The sequence below is a fragment of the Pristiophorus japonicus genome, chromosome 1 (assembly GCF_044704955.1).
Source record: "Pristiophorus japonicus isolate sPriJap1 chromosome 1, sPriJap1.hap1, whole genome shotgun sequence".
Taxonomy (NCBI): domain Eukaryota; kingdom Metazoa; phylum Chordata; class Chondrichthyes; family Pristiophoridae; genus Pristiophorus; species Pristiophorus japonicus.
Genome location: NC_091977.1, coordinates 233,136,599 through 233,155,412, shown reverse-complemented (window position 1 = coordinate 233,155,412; position 18,814 = coordinate 233,136,599). Strand labels below are relative to the sequence as shown.

At 49.8% G+C, this 18,814-nt stretch overlaps 1 protein-coding gene across 1 annotated transcript in view; it reads right to left on the bottom strand.

The window, feature by feature from the left end:
- The window catches only part of ugcg (UDP-glucose ceramide glucosyltransferase), a 59,913-nt gene extending 59,564 nt beyond the window's left edge, over nucleotides 1-349 (bottom strand). The window contains exon 1 of the mRNA XM_070888123.1: nucleotides 87-349. Within this exon, the coding sequence (XP_070744224.1) occupies nucleotides 87-184 (98 nt within the window). The 5' untranslated portion in view covers nucleotides 185-349. The remainder of the gene's footprint in view (nucleotides 1-86) is intronic.
- Nucleotides 350-18,814: the final 18,465 nt, after the last annotated feature.

Genomic DNA, 18,814 nt, shown 5'->3' with positions numbered 1-18,814 from the left:
GGCGACTCGCGCCGCTCCCCAACAGTCAAAGCCCCAAAGCCCGGCAAACTGAAAGCACGGACAAACCCCCAGACCCCCTCCCTTACCCGTAGATGATGGACATGAAGTGCATGAGCCACAGGATGACGAACAGGATGAAGCCGAAGATGGAGAGACCCTGGAGAGCCAGTTCCAACACCGCCATTGTAAAACAAGTAGTCGCTTTCACTGGCCCGGCTCCACTCTCTTGGGACGGTCAGTCGATCCAATCCGGTCCGTACGTGTGCCTCGAGCCCCTGCCTACCTCCGAGTGTGGGTATGTGTTGGTGCGGCTCTGGTTCCTCGCTCATTCACTCACTCGGTGTCACAGGATCTCAGGCACCGCCCCAGACCCGCGCAGACCCCGCCCCCTCAACCCCCCGACCCGCGCAGACCCCGCCCCCTCAACCCCCCGACCCGCGCAAGCCCCGCCCCTTGGGCCGACACACACACACACACACACCGCCCCTCTCCCCACCCCAGCCCGCGCAGACCCCGCCCCTGGACACATAGACCCGCCCCTGGATACTCAGACCCCTTCCCCTCGACACAGACTCCACCCACTGGACACACAGGCCCTGCCCCCTGTACACATAGACCCGCCCCCTGGACACACAGGCCCCGCCCCTGTACACATAGACCCGCACCCTGGACACACAGGCCCCGCCCCCTGGACACATAGACCCGCCCCCGACACACACAGGCCCCGCCCCCTGTACACATAGACCCGCACCCTGGACACACAGGCCCCGCTCCCTGGACACATAGACCCGCCCCCTGGACACACAGGTCCCGCCCCCTGGACACATAGATCCGCTCCCTGGACACACAGGCCCCGCCCCTGGACCCACAAATCCGAGATCTTGTCACCAATAACTGCACAGTGTTCAGTTCCGTTCGTAACTCCTCAGATAATGGAGCAGTCCATGCCACATGCAGCAAGACCTGGATGACATTCAGGCTTGGGCTGATGAGTGGCAAGTAACATTCACGCCACACAATTGCCAGGCACTGAGTATCTCCAATAAACGAGTGTCTAACCCCCGCCCCTTGACATTCAAAGGCATTACCATCGCCGAATCCGCCACCATTAACATCCTGGGGGTCACTATTGACCAGAAACTTAACTGAACCAGCCACATAAATACTGTGGCAACAAGAGCAGGTCAGAGGCTGGGTATTTTGCGCCGAATGTCTCATCTCCTGACTCCCCAAAACCTTTCCACCATCTACAAGGCTACAAGTTAGGAGTGTGATGGAATACTCTCCACTTCGCTGGATGAGTGCAGCTCCCCCATCCAGAACAAAGCAGCCCGCTTGATTACCACCCCATCATCATCATAGGCAGTCCTTCGAAATTGAGGAAGACTTGCTTCCACTCTGAAAATGAGTTCTTAGGTGACTGAACAGTCCAATACGGGAATTACAGTCTCTGTCACAGGTGGGACAGACAGTCGTTGAGGGAAGGGGTGGATGGGACTGGTTTGCCGCACGCTCTTTCCGCTGCCTGCGCTTGATTTCTGCATGCTCTCGGCGATGAGACTCGAGGCGCTTAGCGTCTTCCCGGATGCTCTTCCTCCATTTAGGGCAGTCTCTGGCCAGGGACTCCCAGGCATCGGTGGGGATGTTGCATTTTATCAAGGAGCCTTTTGAAACATTTCCTCTGCCCACCTGGGGCTCGCTTGCCGTGTAGGAGTTCCGAGTAGACCGCTTGCTTTGGGAGTCTTATGTCAGGCATGCGAACAATGTGGCCCGCCCAACGGAGCTGGTCGAGTGTGGTCAGTGCTTCGATGCTGGGGATGTTGGCTTGATCGAGAACACTGACGTTGGTGCTTCTGTCCTCCCCGGGGATTTGCAGAATCTTGCGGAGACATCGTTGGTAGTACTTCTCCAGCAATTTGAGATGTCTACTGTATATGGTCCACATCTCTGAGCCATACAGGAGGGCGGGTATCACTACAGCTCTGTAGACCATGAGCTTGGTGCCAGATTTGAGGGCCTGATCTTCGAAAACTCTCTTCCTCAGGCAGCCGAAGGCTGCGCTGGCGCATTGGAGGCGGTCTTGATCCTTGTCGTCGATGTCTGCCCTTTCAGATAATAGGCTCCCAAGGTATGGACCTTCAACATACACTCCTTCCACCATCGGCGTACCGTGGCTGCAGTGTGTACCATCCATAAGATGCACAGCAGCACCTCGCCAAGGCTTATTTGGCAACACCTCCCAAACCCGTGACCTCGACCACCTAGAAGGACAAGGGCAACAGGCTCATGAGAACACCATCACCTGCAAGTTCCCCTCCAAGTTATACACCATCCTGACTTGGAAATATATCACTGTTCCTTCATCGTCGCTGGGTCAAAATCTTGGAACTCTCTCCATAGCAGTACTGTGGGAGTACCCTTACCACGCAGACTGCAGCGGTTCAAGAAGGTAGCTTCTCGAGGTCAATTAGGGATGGGCAATAAATGTTGGCCCTGCCAGCGACGCCACCATCCCAGGAATGAAAAAAAAATGCAGACCCCGCCTCTGCAGGGCAGCCACACAGACGCCACTCATGAGGGGGCCCATACACACCCAGACCCCCAGGCCCACACACACCCCACCCCCTGGGGCGCACACAGACCCCACTCCCCGGGCCCACACAGACCCTGACCCCGGGGCCCACATAGACCCCAACCCCCCCACCCCCTGGGGCCCACACACACCCCACCCCCTGGGCCCACACAGACCCCACCCCCTGGACACACAGACCCTACAGACTGAACACACACACACAGACCCAACCCTCCGGGCCCACACAGACCTCGACCCTGACCGCCGGGCCCACACAGACCCCGACCCAACCCCCAGCCCCACACAGACCCCACCCCCCCGGGCCCACACAGATTCCACCCCCTGAGCCCACAGACCCAACCCCCCCTGGGCCCACACAGACCCCACCCCCGGGCCCACACACAGACCCCACCCCCCCCCCCGGGCCCACACAGACCCCACCCCCCCAGGGCCCACACAGACCCCACACCCCCGGGCCCACACAGACCCCAATCCCTGGGCCCATACAGACCCCACCCCTCGGGCCCACACAGACCCCACCCCCCTGGGCCCACACAGACCCCGACCCCACCCCCCGGGCCCACACAGACCCCGCCCCCCCCGGGCCTACACAGACCCCGACCCCAGCCCCCCAGGCCCCACCCCCCGGGCCCACACAGACCCCACCCCCCCCGGGCCCGCACAGACCCCGAATCCTGGGAACCATACGGATCCTGCAGCCTGAAGGGACACGCATAGACCATGGCCTCTGATCGGCTGTCCAACATCCAGTGCAGAAATGGAACATCCCAATCTATAAAGGTGGTAGGTGGTGGAGTTGGCGGGGGGCAGGGGGGTGAGAACACTCAATCCCCACTCCTCACCAATTCAATCAAACCCATGATAATGTGAATTAAAATATCCACAAGCAAAGGAAAGGAAGAATCAGCTTCTTGGCCATCCATCAGGAAAACAATCAGCATTTTTTTTAAAAGAACAGCTTCCCAGCAAAAAGGACCAAACTCAGCATAAAAAAACCTGATCAAAGGAATCAGCCTCTCAGCAAAAAAGTTTAGCTGCTCAAGAGATAATCAGCCTCTCAAATAAGATCAGCAAATCATTCAGCGAAGGGTTCTGTTGCTCAGCATTAAGGAATTAGCTTCTCAGCATGTAGAGAAATCAGCCTCTGAGCAATGGAATCAACTGCTTAACCAGGAAGGAATTTAGCTTCTTCACAAGTCAAATTTGACCTCTTATCAAAGTTGCTAGCTTCTGGGCAAGCAAATTAATTCACTTACCCCGCAGGAAGAACACACAGCCATTTCCAGCATTGTTATTGGTCTGTGATGTCTATGGCTCATTGGCCCCTGGTAACACTGTGACCATAGCAACTGGTAACATCACAATACCAAAATGACTTAATGGAGAACAGTTGCATCTGATTTTTCGGAAGCTACACCAAATCCCGCACGCAAATATCAGTGGAAGGCACATTCTGACGCTTTGGATGTAGGGCAAGAACATCTCGGGAGACTCCTGGGACCAGGGACGGATTAAGGTGCCTCGGGCCCCAGGCTGTACCCCGGCCATGTGGCCCCCTACTCCCATTCGCATCCTACAGTAAATTACATTAGTGAGCTAAGTCACATACTGAGTACGCATCAGGTCAAGGTCAGGTCTACATCTCAGGTTATGCTCTCAGTGATACTATGACAACACTCATTATATATTTTATTATGTTTCCAAACAATAAAACTGATACCTTGATGAAACCCTGTAAAACAATAAACAACAATACTTTAATAAACAAAAATCCTTACATTTTGAAACAAAATCGACAATGACAAAAATTTAGAACAAGAAAGCGCAGTTTTTTGGAAGACCATCATTTGTCATTTGTATTCCATTTTCTCCACAGAGGCAACTACAAGTATAATATTATTGTTATATATGTGAACTTTTATTTAGTCTGTACAGCCACCAGAGGGCTCATCCCCTAGAGTCCCACGGGATCCCATAATCCCTTGGGAGCACAGGTATTTAAGGAGGCCTCACAGGTTGGAAAGGCACTCTGGAGACCTGCAATAAAAGACTAAGGTCACACTTTACTTTGAGCTCACAGTGTTCAGTCTGACTCTTCTCCATACATAACAACTGGCGATGAGATACAGATAGCGAACCTAAAGATGCAGAGAACAGTGGGCATCCCAGAGAAATTCTTGGAGGGAGATGATTGGGAAACTTTTGTTGAGCGACTCGACCAATACTTTGTAGCCAACGAGCTAGATGGGGAAGAGAATGCTGCCAAACGAAGGGCGATCCTCCTCACCGTCTGTGGGGCACCAACGTATGGCCTCATGAAGAATCTGCTCACTCCAGTGAAACCCACGGAGAAATTGTACGACGATTTGTGCACACTGGTCCGAGAGCATTTGAACCTGAAGGAAAGCGTTCTGATAGCGAGTTACCGGTTCTGCACCTACAAAAGGTCCGAAGGCCAGGAAGTGGCGAGTTATGTCGCCGAGTTAAGACACCTTGCAGGACATTGCAAATTTGAAAGACATTTGGAGCACATGCTCAGAGACTTTTTCGTGCTTGGCATTGGCTAAGAAACCATACTTCGCAAACTTTTGACTGTAGAGACCTCAACCTTGAGTGAGGCCATAGCGATAGCCCAGATGTTCATTACCACCAGTGACAATATGAAGCAAATCTCTCAACACACAAGTGCTGCTACAAGTACTGTGAACAAAGTAATGTTGTTTTCGAATCGTAACGTACAGGGCAGGTCACACATACCTGCAGCTGCACGTCTGCAGATGTCTGAGTCCACCATCGAGGGTGATGAATGCAAGGCCATTAACACCTTGTTGGTGCTGCGGGGGTGATCATCATTTCCATTCAGGCAAATTCAAAGGGTACATTTGCAAGGGCTGTGGAACAATGGGACACCTCCAACGAGTGTGCAGGCGAGCTGTAAACCTGCAAACCACCATGTTGCAAAGGAGGACAGATCCACGGAGGATCACGGCGAACCAGAGCCTCAAACTGAGGAGGCAGAGGTACATGGGGTGCAAACATTCACCACGAATTGTCCCCCGATAATGCTGAATGTTGAATTAAATGGACTCCTGGTGTCAATGGAGCTGGACACGGGGGCGAGCCAATCCACCATGGGCAAAAAGACTTTCGAAAGATTGTGGTGTAGCAAGGCCTCAAGACCAGTCTTAACTCCAGTTCGCATGAAACTAAGAACTTACACAAAAGAACTGATCCCTGTAATCGGCAGTGCTACCATAAAGGTCTCCTACGATGGAGCGGTGCACAAGCTACCACTCTGGGTGGTACCGGGCGATGGTCCCATGCTGCTCGGCAGGAGCTGGCTGGGAAAGATACGTTGGAACTGGGACGACGTCTGAGCACTATCGCCCGCTGACGACACTTCGTGTGCCCAGATCTTAAACAAATTTCCTTCGCTGTTCGAACCAGACATCGGGAAATTCCAAGGAGCAAAAGTGCAGATCCACCTAATTCCGGGGGCGCGACCCATCCATCACAAGGTGAGAGCAGTATCCTACATGATGAGAGAAAGGGTAGAGATCGAGCTAGACCAGCTGCAAAGAGAGGGCATCATTTCACTGATCGAGTTCAACGAGTGGGCCAGTCCGATCATTCCTGTCCTCAAGGGAGACGACACCGTCAGAATCTGTGGCGATTACAAAGTAACTATCAATCATTTCTCCCTGTAGGACCAATACACACTACCAAAGACCAGCAGCCTCTTTGCAACACTGGCTTAAGGAAAGACGTTCACGAAGCTGTATCTGACTTCAGCCTACATGACATAGAAACTGGAGGAATCATCAAAGGTCCTCACCTGCATCAACATGCACAAAGGTCTTTTTGTTTATAACAGATGCCCATTTGGAATCCGATCAGTGGCGGCGATATTCCAGAGAAACATGGAAAGCTTACTGAAGTTGGTCCCGCACACCGTGGTCTTCCAGGATGACATCTTGGTCACAGGTCGGAACACAGTTGAGCATCTGCAGCACCTGGAGGAGGTTCTTAGTCGACTCAACCGCGTGGGGCTCAGGTTAAAACGCTTGAAGTGCGTTTTCCTGGCACCTGAAGTAGAGTTCTTGGGAAGGAGGATTGCGGCGGTCAGCATCAGGCTCACCAAGGCGAAGACGGAGGCAATCGAGAATGCATCGAGGCCGCAGAACGTGAAGGAGCTGCGGTCGTTTCGGGGACTCCTGAACTACTTTGGTAACTTCTTAACAGGTCTTAGCAGACTGTTAGAACCACTGCATGTTTTACTACTAAAAGGGGACGAATGGGTTTGGGGCAAAAGCCAAGAAAATGCCTTTATAAAAGCGAGAAAATTATTATGCTCAAACAAATTGCTTGTGTTGTATGCTCCATGTAAGCGTTTGGTACTAGCATGTGATGCATCGTCATATGGTGTCGGGTGTGTATTGCAACAAGCTAATGATTTCGGGAAACTGCAACCGGTTGCTTATGCAAACAGGAGTCTGTCTAAGGCTGAGAGTCTACAGCATGATTGAGAAAGAAGCGTTAGCTTGTGTCTATGGGGTAAAGAAAATGCATCAATACCTGTTTGCGCTAAAATTCGAATTGGAAACTGACCATAAGCCACTTATATCCTTGTTCTCCAAGAGTAAAGGGATAAATACCAACGCATCGGCCCACATCCAGAGATGGACGCTCACGTTGTCCGCATACAATTATGCCATCCGCCACAGGACAGACACAGAAAACTGCGTCGATGCTCTCAGTAGGCTGCCATTGCCCACCCCGGGGGTGGAAATGGCGCAGCCCGCAGATCTAGCCATGGTTATGGAAGCATTTGAGAATGAGCAATCACCCGTCACTGTCCGGCAGATCAAAACCTGGACAAGCTAGGACCCCTTATTATCTCGAGTCAAAAGCTGTGTGCTTCATGGGAGCTGGTCCAGTGTCCCAGTGGAAATGCAGGAAGAGATTAAGCCGTTCCAGTGGTGCAAAGATGAAATGTCTATACAAGCAGACTGCCTTCTGTGGGGCAATTGAGTAATGGTCCCCAAGAAGGGCAGAGACACCTTCATCAATGACCTCCACAGTACCCACCCAGGCATCGTAATGATGAAAGCGATAGCCAGAACCCATGTGTGGTGGCCTGGTATCGATGCGGACTTAGAGTCCTGCGTTCACAGATGTAATACATGCCGGCAGTTAAGTAATGTACCCAGGGAGACGCCACTAAGTTTATGGTCTTGGCCCTCCAAACCGTGGTCTAGGGTACACGTCGACTATGCAGGCCCGTTCTTGGATAAAATGTTCCTTGTGGTTGTAGACACGTATTCCAAGTGGATTGAATGTGAGATAATGTCGGCTAGCATGACCACTGCCACTACTGAAAGCATGCGGGCCATGTTTACCACTCACGGCTTACCCGATGTCCTGGTGAGCGACAACGCGCCAAGTTTTACCAGTGCTGAGTTCAAAGAATTCATGACCCGTAATGGGATCAAACATGTCACATCTGCCCCGTTTAAACCAGCATCCAATGGTCAGGCAGAGAGAGCAGTGCAAACCATCAAGCAAGGCTTGAAGAGGGTAACTGAAAGCTCGCTGCAGACTCGCCTATCCCAAGTCCTGCTTAGCTACCTCACGAGACTCCACTCGCTCACTGGGATCCCACCTGCTGAACTGCTCATGAAAAGAGCACTTAAGACAAGATTCTCGTTAGTTCACCCTGATCTACATGAACAGGTAGCGAGCAGGCGGCTTCAACAAAGTACATACCATGATAGTGCAAATGTGTCACGTGAGATTGAAATCAATGATCCTGTATTTATATTGAATTATGGACAAGGTCCCAAGTGGCTTCCCGGCACTGTCATGGCCAAAGAGGGGAGCAGGGTGTTTCGGGTCAAACTTTCAAATGGACTCATTCACCAGAAACACTTGGACCAAATCAAACTCAGATTTACGAACTATCCTGAGCAACCCACCTTGAACCCTACCGTTTTTGATCCCCCAACATACACTCCAGTGGCAACCGGCACCACGGTTGATCACGAAGCAGAACCCATCATCCACAGCAGCCCAGCAGGACCCAACACACCAGGCAGCCCAGCAAGGCCAGCTGCACAGCAGCCCAGCGAGGGCCCAACAAATGATTCAACAATACCAGCTTTCATTTCGAGAGGATCAACCAGGGCAAGAAGGGCCCCAGATTGACTCACATTGTAAATAGCTACACTATTGACTTTGGGGCGGGGGCAGTGTTGTTATATATGTGAACTTGTATTTACTCTGTACAGCCACCAGAGGGCTCATCCCCTGGAGTCCCAAGGGATCCCATAATCCCTTGGGAGCATAGGTATTTAAGAAGGCTTCACAGGTTGGAGAGGCACTCTGGAAACCTGCAATAAAAGACTAAGGTCACACTTTACTTTGAGCTCACAGTGTTCAGTCTGACTCTTTCTCCATACATAACAGTTACATTGGTCTTTTCCTAGATTTTTGTCGGCTAAACTTGTCAATGATTTTCGAGAAGTCAAGTCCTCTTAGTCCTTCACTCTCGATGCTCATGATTGAAAGACTTTATTAAGTCGATCTTTTCCCATTCGGTTCCTGACCTCATCTTTGATGCATTTTAGTCTTGAGAAAGACCGCTCACCATTGCAATTTGATACTATCATCGACAGATTTTAGAAAAGGTTTGGGAGAGGGCGTGTACTTGGAAGAATTGGTGCATTCTCAGCTCTGCTGACCTTGTTTGTTTGACATAAATTGAGGTTTGAAGCTCTGTTGAGTGTGCCACCAAGCTAGAAAACTGGATGAATTCACTTTCAATCATAGGTTCCAGATCTATGGGATAGGAACGGGCAGATTTACTGCGGCTTACTTGATCTCATAAGTCAAGAGAATGGCTAGCTTGGACAGGAATCCAAACTTACAGTTAATTTCCTTATATGTTTCAAGGCAACGTTTCAAGGTACTGATTAGCTGATCAATGATGGCAAGGAACACTTCAGTTTTGAATTGCTCCTTGGGTGACAGCACAGTGTTTTCAGCCTCTCTGTTATGTATGCAATAAAGGTACAAACTGAGTACTGTTTAACTGAACAAGGTACAACCTTGGCTCTGCATTATTACGGCCCAAAGTGCCTGACTCACAAAATGGCTGGTCTTTTATACCAGATCAGCACCATGTGCGTGCTGCTCAGTGGCCTCCAACAATGACACTATCTGGTGGCTACAAACAGCATGTACATACAGAACAACACCCTCCTCTGAGATCTTATCATAGTCTTTCATAGGTTGAAACGGTCCGGTGCTTTACGCTCTCGGGTTGACCGTCTCAGTTTGATTCCGGCTTTGGGTGAATGTTACATAGAAACATAGAAAATAGATGCAGGAGTAGGCCATTCGGCCATTCGAGCCTGCACCACCATTCGATAAGATCATGGCTGATCATTCCCTCAGTACCCCTTTCATGCTTTCTCTCCATACCCCTTGATCCCTTTCGCCGTAAGGGTCATATCTAACTCCCTCTTGAATATATCCAATGAACTGGCATCAACAACTGTCTGCGGTAGGGAATTCCACAGGTTAACAACTCCCTGAGTGAAGAAGTTTCTCCTCATCTCAGTCCTAAATGGCCTACCTCTTATCCTAAGACTGTGTCCCCTGGTTCTGGACTTCCCCAACATCAGTAACAATTTACCCGCATCTAACCTGTCCAGTCCCGTCAGAATCTTGTATGTTTCTATGAGACCCCCTCTCATCCTTCTAAACTCCAACGTATAAAAGCCCAGTTGATCCAGTCTCTCCTCATATGTCAGCCCGGCCATCCCGGGAATCAGTCTGGTGAACCTTCGTTGCACTCCTTCAATAGCAAGAACATCCTTCCTCAGATTAGGAGACCAAAATTGAACACAATATTCCAGGTGAGGCCTCACCAAGGCCCTGTACAACTGCAGGAAGACCTCCCTGCTCCTATACTCAAATCCCCTTGCTATGAAGACCAACATACCATTTGCATTCTTTACCTCCTGCTGCATCCGAATGCCAACTTTCAATGACTGATGAACCATGACACCCAGGTCTCATTGCACTTCTCCTTTTCCGAATCTGCCACCATTCAGATATTATTCTGCCTTCGTGTTTTTGCCCCCAAAGTGGATAATCTCACATTTATCGACATTATACTGCATCTGCCATGCATTTGCCCACTCACCTAACCTGCCTAAGTCACCCTGCAGCCTCTTAGCATCCCCCTCACAGCTCACACCGCCACCCAGTTTAGTGTCATCTGCAAACTTGGTGATATTACACTCAATTCCTTCATCCAAATCATTGATGTATATTGTAAAGAGCTGGGGTCCCAGCACTGAGCCCTGCGGCACTCCACTAGTCACTGCCTGCCATTCTGAAAAGGACCCGTTTATCCCGACTCTCTGCTTCCTGTCTGCCAACCAGTTCTCTATCCACGTCAGTATATTACCCCCAATACTATGTGCTTTGATTTTGCACACCAATCTCTTGTGTGGGACCTTGTCAAAAGCCTTGTCAAAATACACCACATCTACTGGTTCTCCCTTGTCCACTCTACTAGTTACATCCTCAAAAAATTCCAGAAGATTTGTCAAGCATGATTTCCCTTTCAGAAATTCATGCTGATTTGGACCGATCCTGTCATTGCTTTACAAATGCACTGCTATTTCATCCTTAATAATTGATTCCAACATTTTCCCCATCACCGATGTCAGGCTAACCGGTCTATAATTAGCCGCTTTCTCTCTCCCTCCCTTTTTTAAAAAGTGGTGTTACATTAGCTACCCTCCAGTCCATAGGGACTGATCCAGAGTCGATAGACTGTTGGAAAATGATCACCAATGCATCCACTATTTCTAGGGCCATTTCCTTAAGTACTCTGGGATGCAGACTATCAGGCCCCGGGGATTTATTGGCCTTCAATCCCATCAATTTCTCTAACATAATTTCCCACCTAATAAGGATATCCTTCAGCTAATCCTTCTCACTAGACAATCGGTCCCCTAGTACTTTCGGAAGGTTATTTGTGTCTTCCTTCGTGAAGACAGAACCAAAGTATTTGTTCAATTGGTCTGATATTTCTTTGTTCCCCATTATAAATTCACCTGAATCTGACTGCAAAAGACCTACGTTTGTCTTCACTAATCTTTTTCTCTTCACGTATCTATAGAAGCTTTTGCAGTCAGTTTTTCTGTTCCCGGCAAGCTTCTTCTCGTACTCTAGTTTCCCTCTCTTAATTAAACCCTTTGTCCTCCTCTGCTGAATTCTAAATTTCTCCCAGCCCTCAGGTTTGCTGCTTTTTCTGGCCAATTTATATGCCTCTTCCTTGGATTTAACACTATCCTTAACTTCTCTTGTTAGCCACGGTTGAGCTACCTTCCCCGTTTTATTTTTACTCCAGATAGGGATGTACAATTGTTGTAGTTCATCCATGTGATCTTTAAATATTTGCCATTGCCTATCCACCGTCAACCCTTTAAGTATAATTTGCCAGTCTACTCTTGGCAATTCACGCCTCAAACCATCGAAGTTACCTTTCCTTAAGTTCAGGATCCTAGTTTCTGAATTAACTGTGTCACTCTCCATCCTAATAAAGAATTCGACCATGTTATGGTCACTCTTCCCCAAGGGGTCTTGCACAACAAGATTGCTAATTAGTCCTTTCTCATTACACATCACCCAGTCTAGGATGGCCAGCTCCCTGGTTGGTTCCTCGACATATTGGTCGAGAAAACCATCCCTAATATACTCCAGGAAATCCTCCTCCACCGCATTGCTACCAGTTTGGTTAGCCCAATCAATATGTAGATTAAAGTCACCCATGATAACTGTTGTACCTTTATTGTATGCATCCCTTATTTCTTGTTTGATGCTGTTCCCAACTTTACTATTACTGCTTGGTGGTCTGTACACAACTCCCACTAGCGCTTTTTGCCCCTTGGTATTCCGCAGCTCCACCTATACCAATTCTACATCATCCAAGCTAATGTCCTTTCTTACTATTAATTTCCTCTTTAACCAGCAATGCCACCCTGCCTCCTTTTCCTTTCTGTCTATCCTTCCTAAATGTTGAATACCTTTGGATGTTGAGTTCCCAATCTTGGTCACCCTGGAGCCATGTCTCCGTGATGCCAATTACATCATACCCGTTAACTGCTATCTGCGCAGTTAATTTATCCATCTTATTCCGAATACTCCTCGCATTGAGGCACAGAGCCTTCAGGCTTTTCTTTCCAACACACTTTGCCCCTTTAGAATTTTGCTGTAATGTGGCCCTTTTTGCTTTTTGCCTTAGGTTTCTCTGCCCTCCACTTTTACTTTTCTTCTTTCTATCTTTTGCTTCTGCCCCCATTTTATTTCCCTCTGTCTCCCTGCATAGGTTCCCATCCCCCTGCTGTATTAGTTTAACTCCTCCCCAACAGCACTAGCAACCACTCCCCCTAGGACATTGGTTCCAGTGTGGCAGAGTCGGGAGAGGACGACCGATCCAGCGAGGATCACGATGAACGAGCAGGAGAAGCAAATCAACCTGAGGATGAAGAGGAAGTCTATGGGATGCACACCTCCGATAATGTTAAAAGTTGAACTTAACGGCACTCCAGTCTCCATGAACTAGACACGGGAGTGAGTCGATCAGTTATGAGCCAGAAGGCATTCGAGAGGCTGTGGAGCGACGAAGCACAGCGACCCAAGCTGATCCCGATTCAGGCAAAGCTGTGCACCTACACCAAGGAACTGATATCAGTTATTGGTAGTGCGGACATAAGAGTATTCCATGAGGGAGCAGTGCACGATTTACCACTATGGATTGTTTCAGGTGATGGGCCAACGCTGTTTGGTAGGAGATGGATGGGGAAGATTCGATGGAACTGGGAAGACCCCTGCGTACCTTCTCCGATGAACGATGTCTCCCCTTCTCAAAGGCTGAGCAAACCCTCACCTTCAGCTGAAAGGCATTGAAGTGCAGATCTATTTGCAGATCCCCGAGGCACAGGCCGCTCATCACGACCACGAGGAGGTAAAGTTCAACCGAGCAGTGGTACAGGTGCGGTACCCACTACCCGAAGCCAACAACCTCTTCACGACGATGGAAGAGGCTCCAGGTCGACCATGCGGAATGGGACTCCGGCCGAAACGATCAGGATGCGTTTTCCCGAAGCCAGAGGCAAAATCCCTGGAGAAGAAGATTGCGGCAGTCGGCATCACGGACACCAACGAGAGGATGTTCAGACCACGGGGCGAGTGTGCGTCCAGACCACGGGACGAGAAGGCGTCCAGACCACGGGACGAAGGTGTGTCCAGACAAGGGGACGAGAGTGCGTCCAGACCATGGGACGAAGGTGCATCCAGACCACGGGACGAGAGAGATTCCAGACCACGGGACAAAGGTGCATCCAGACCACGGGACGAGAGAGATTCCAGACCATGGGATGAGAGAGCATCCAGACCATGGGACAAAGGTACGTCCAGACCACGGGACGAAGATGCATTCAGACCATGGGACGAGAGAGCGTCTAGACCACGGGAGGTCGCTGCAACGGAACGGAGGAATGTGTTGCCCACCAAGGAAGACGACTGGGTTTGGGGCAAAGGTAAAGGGGCGGCCGCTGAGAAGGCCAGGAACCCACCATGCTTAAATACGTTGATTGCACTATGTAACCCATGTGAGCGGTCTTTCGCGGCCAGTGATGTACCATTACAACAAGCCAAAGTAGCGGGCGAACACCAACCGGTCGTATATGTGTCTGACAAAGTACTTATAACAAGTGATGTGTTATCACACGGGGTCGGGTGTGTTGTACAGCAAGCCGAAGTAGCGGGCGAACCCTAACCAGTTGTATATGTATCTAACAAAGTATTCGTAGCAAGTGATATGTTACCGTACGGGGCCAGGAGTGATGTGAGCAAGCAAAAGTAACGGGCGAGCTCCAAACGATTGAACATGTATCCAATAAGTTAACCAAGGCAGCAGCCTGTATTCACGGGACTAAAGAGATGTAGCAAAGAGTGTCCCAATATGTGCTCGAGTCAGACAAGCTGCCAATCCACAAGTTTGGGAGAGCAGAGGCAGCACTATCGATGCGTTGTTTCGAGAATGTTTAACAGTGCCTGTGCACTGTAACATAATCCGCCACGGGCCAGGCACTGAGAGCGGCACTAATACCCTCAGTTGGCTACCGTTGCCCACCACTAGGCGGAAACGCGCAACCTGCAGACCCCTCGCGGTCATGGAAATGCTAGAAAGCGAGGGTCCAACTGTAACGGCCCCCCAGTTTAGGACCTGGACCAGCCAGGATCCCATGTTAGCGCCGGCCAAAGGTGAACTGCTGGACAGGATGTTGCAACCTATACATCGCAAAAACAATAGGCCCATCCCAATGTTGCAAAGTAAGACAGGGCGGCAACACATAGTCGGTGGTCCCATACTACGGCCCAGGATCCATTGGGACCACTATGCCTCCCGCCACTACCGAAAGTCTCAAGCCCATTGTGGCCATTCTGGGCTTGCTAGACCTCATGGTCAGCGACAATAGCCCGGAGCAGCAGCCCAAATCACTAAACCAAGCACCATGAGTGTCACGGTAGACTCCCTACAGACCCAGCTATCCTGGTTGCTACACTGTCACCAGACAGAATCACTCAGAACCGAGCCTTCCGTTGGTGATCAACAGAGAATGCACCATGATCGCACGGCCCACCCCCTCCACACGACATCAGAATAAGTGATGTAGACTGAGTTCAGGGCCCCAGTTGGGCTACTAGCACTGTATTAGCCAAGGGGGGGAATGGAGTGTAGCTGATGAAAATGGAGCGTTTGATTGTAAAACCGTGTACTGGGCTAACACGTAAAGCATTTGGACGAGATCAAACTGTGAACTACAGATAACCAGGAACCACTGTAAAAGGACCTGGTCCCTCAGCGACCCACTAACACGATCGACTTCGCCGTCAACCACAAGGATGAACCCACCACGTCAGGACTTCAACCTAGGCGATCGACCCGGGGACGAGGGGCACCAAGTCGCCTCAATTTACAAATAACTTGCACGTAAGACTTTGGGGAGAGTGATGTTATGTATGTATGTAAACCTCACCAATGTGTAAGACTTGCAACCAGGGGGCACACCTGTGGGAGACCAAAGGATCACCTCTGCACCCTGGGACAAGCAGGTATAAAAGGTGATTCACCATGTTGCTTCCTCACTCTGAAGTTTGAATAAAGAGACCAAGGTCACAACAGTTTGAGCTTACAATACAGTCCTGTGGGTTTATTCTGAACATAACATCCACCACCACTAAAAACATCTTGCCCAGGAAGGGACCTGAAAAATCGACATGAATCCTGGACCAAGGTTTAGATGGCCATGACCACAGACTCAGCGACGATTCTGCTGGAGTTTTGCTGAGCTGCATGCAGGTGTTGCACTGATGCACACATGTTTCCAGCTCAGAATCAACTCCTGGCCACTATACGTGGGACCTGGCGATGGCCTTCATCATCACTATACCAGGATGTGTGTTGTGTAACTCACACAGAAGACGCACTTCGAGCATTTAAGTCTGAGTCCCACTCTGTCCAAATGCAGTAGAACCTCTTCCAGGTTGTTCAGATGTTCCTTGGAGTCACGACCGGTGATCAGGATGTTATCTTGGAACACGACGGTTCTGGGACGGACATCAGTAGACTTTCCATATTCCTCTGGAATATTGCTGCAGCCGAGAGAATTCCAAACGGGCACCGTTGGTAAATAAACAGTCCTTTGTGCGTGTTAATGCACATAAGTCTCTTTGACGTCTCGACCAACTCCTACGTCATATAGGCCGACGTCAAATCCAGTTTTGTGAACGACTTCCCTCCGGCTAGCGTCGCAAACAAGTCATCAGCCTTTGGTAACGGGTAATGATCTTGTTTCGAAACCTTTTTGATCGTAGCCTTGCAGTCTCCACAGATTCTGACTGTGCCATCACTTTTCAGCACAGGAACAATGGGGCTGGCCCATTGATTAAATTCGACCGGTGATATGATCCCTTCACGCTGGAGTCTGTCCAGTTCAATTTCGACCTTCTCCCTCATCAGGTGGGACTGCCCGAGCTTTATGATGGATGGGTCTTGCATCTGAGTCCACGTGGATCTGCACCTTGGCTCCCATGAAGTTGCCGATACCTAGTTCGAACAGCGAGGGAAACTTGCACAATACTCGGGCACGTGTATCTTCCTCCGACGACAACGCCTTGATGTCGTTCCAGTCGCATCTGATTTTCTCCAACCAGCTCCTGCCGAGCAGCGTTAGGCCATTGCCTGGAAAAATCCACAGCGGTAACTCGTGAACCGCATCGTGAAACGACACATTAATTTATGCACTGCCAATCACCTTTATCAGTTCTTTGGTCTACAAGCGCAGTTTGACGTTAACAGGGCTCAGCCTGGGCCTCACAGTCTTAGTATCCCACAGCTTATTAAATGCCCTCTCGTTCATGATCGATTGACTCGCCCCTGTGTCCAGTTCCATTGATACCGGTATCCCGTTAAACTTCACCTTAATCAAAATTGGTTTGCTCTTGTTTATGAAGGAGTACAGTCCATACGCTTCCTCCTCTGGCATCTCGGATTGCATATCCGGATCCGCGCTAGTCTGACTCTCATCCTCCACATGGTGCACCGCAGCTCGCTTGCTCACCTGTGGACACTTGCGCTGGAGATGCCCTACTCTCACACAGCCTTTGCAACTATATTGCTTAAATCGGCACTGCTGGTCCCGATGATTTCCCCCATAATGCCAACATGGAGAAGTCGGATACATTCCCGCTGGCGGACTTTGGGCAGCCACAGGTTTCGTGAACGCAGCCGGATAGGCCCTGCCATGTGCCGTTCTGCCGAACGCTGTATCATTCGCGAAAGCAGCCGGATAGGCCCTGCCATGTACCGCTCTGCCGAACGCCGAATCAATTGCATTTACAGTACTTGCCGAGGTTCGGTTCTTCACCGATATTTGCTTTAAACTCCTGTCCGTCGTCATACATGATTGAGCGATCTGGATGGCCCTTTTTAAATTCAACTCCTCCACCACCAGAAGTTTGCGCAGGATCAGCTCGTGGTTGTTACCGATAACAAAGTCGTCCCGCAGCATGTCTGCCAACACCGTCCCGAACTTGCACGGTCCAGCTAGATGTCTCAGGTCAGCAACAAATTCCACCACGCTCTGGTGCTCCGATCGAACGTGTGTATAAAACCTGTATCTCGAGATGATGATGCCATCATCTGGCTTGAGGTGCTCCCTTACCAATGTACACAACTCTTCATACGTTTTCTCTGTTGGATCACTAGGCATGAGTAGATTCTTTATCAGACCGTAGATCTTTGAACCGCACACAATGAGGAACACGACCCCGGCGCCAATCTGCATCGCCAACCTCCTTCATTTTGTTGGCCATGAAGTACTGGTTCAAACGGCTCACAAAGTCTTCCCAATCTTCTCCCTCCACGAATCGTTCAAAAATCCAATCGTGCTCATTTTGCAAACAAAGGTTCTTGTATCCTCATCGCCAAATGTTATGTCGGCAATAAAGGTACAAACTGAGTACTTTTTAACTGAACAAGGTACACCCTTGGCTCTGCTTTATTATGGTCCAAAGTGCCTGACTCACAAAATGGCTGGCCTTTTATACCAGAGCAGCACCATGTGTGTGCTGCTCAGTGGCCTCTAACAATGACACCATCTGGTGGCTACAAACAGCATGTACGTACATGACAATTTCCATCATCATAGCAGCGGTTGTGTACACGGACATGCCTCTGAGCTGAATTGTACTTGTTGTGGCCACACAGTTTAATCCGTGGGTCTTCGAACTCCTCAAATTCCATCTGCTGGGTCTTGACAAAATCGAGAAGGGACTCGAGTAAGGACAGCATGACATTCAGATCAAGCCGGTCTCTTGAAGCGAGAGATCGGTCAGGTGAAAGCGCTTCAAGACTTCTAAATAACAATGAGAATAACTGAATCCAGTTCACCCAGTTTGTCAAGCATCAATTGAGCTTCATTTCAGCATTCAACTTTCTGTTCCACTTCGCATATGGGAGTGTAACCTTTGAACAGGGTTGTCACTGCTTCAGACCTTGCTGACCATCGAGTAGCAGAAAGCTGTTTGATGACAGACAGCCCTAAAGGCTTTAGTTTTTTATAAAGCAGTCGCCAG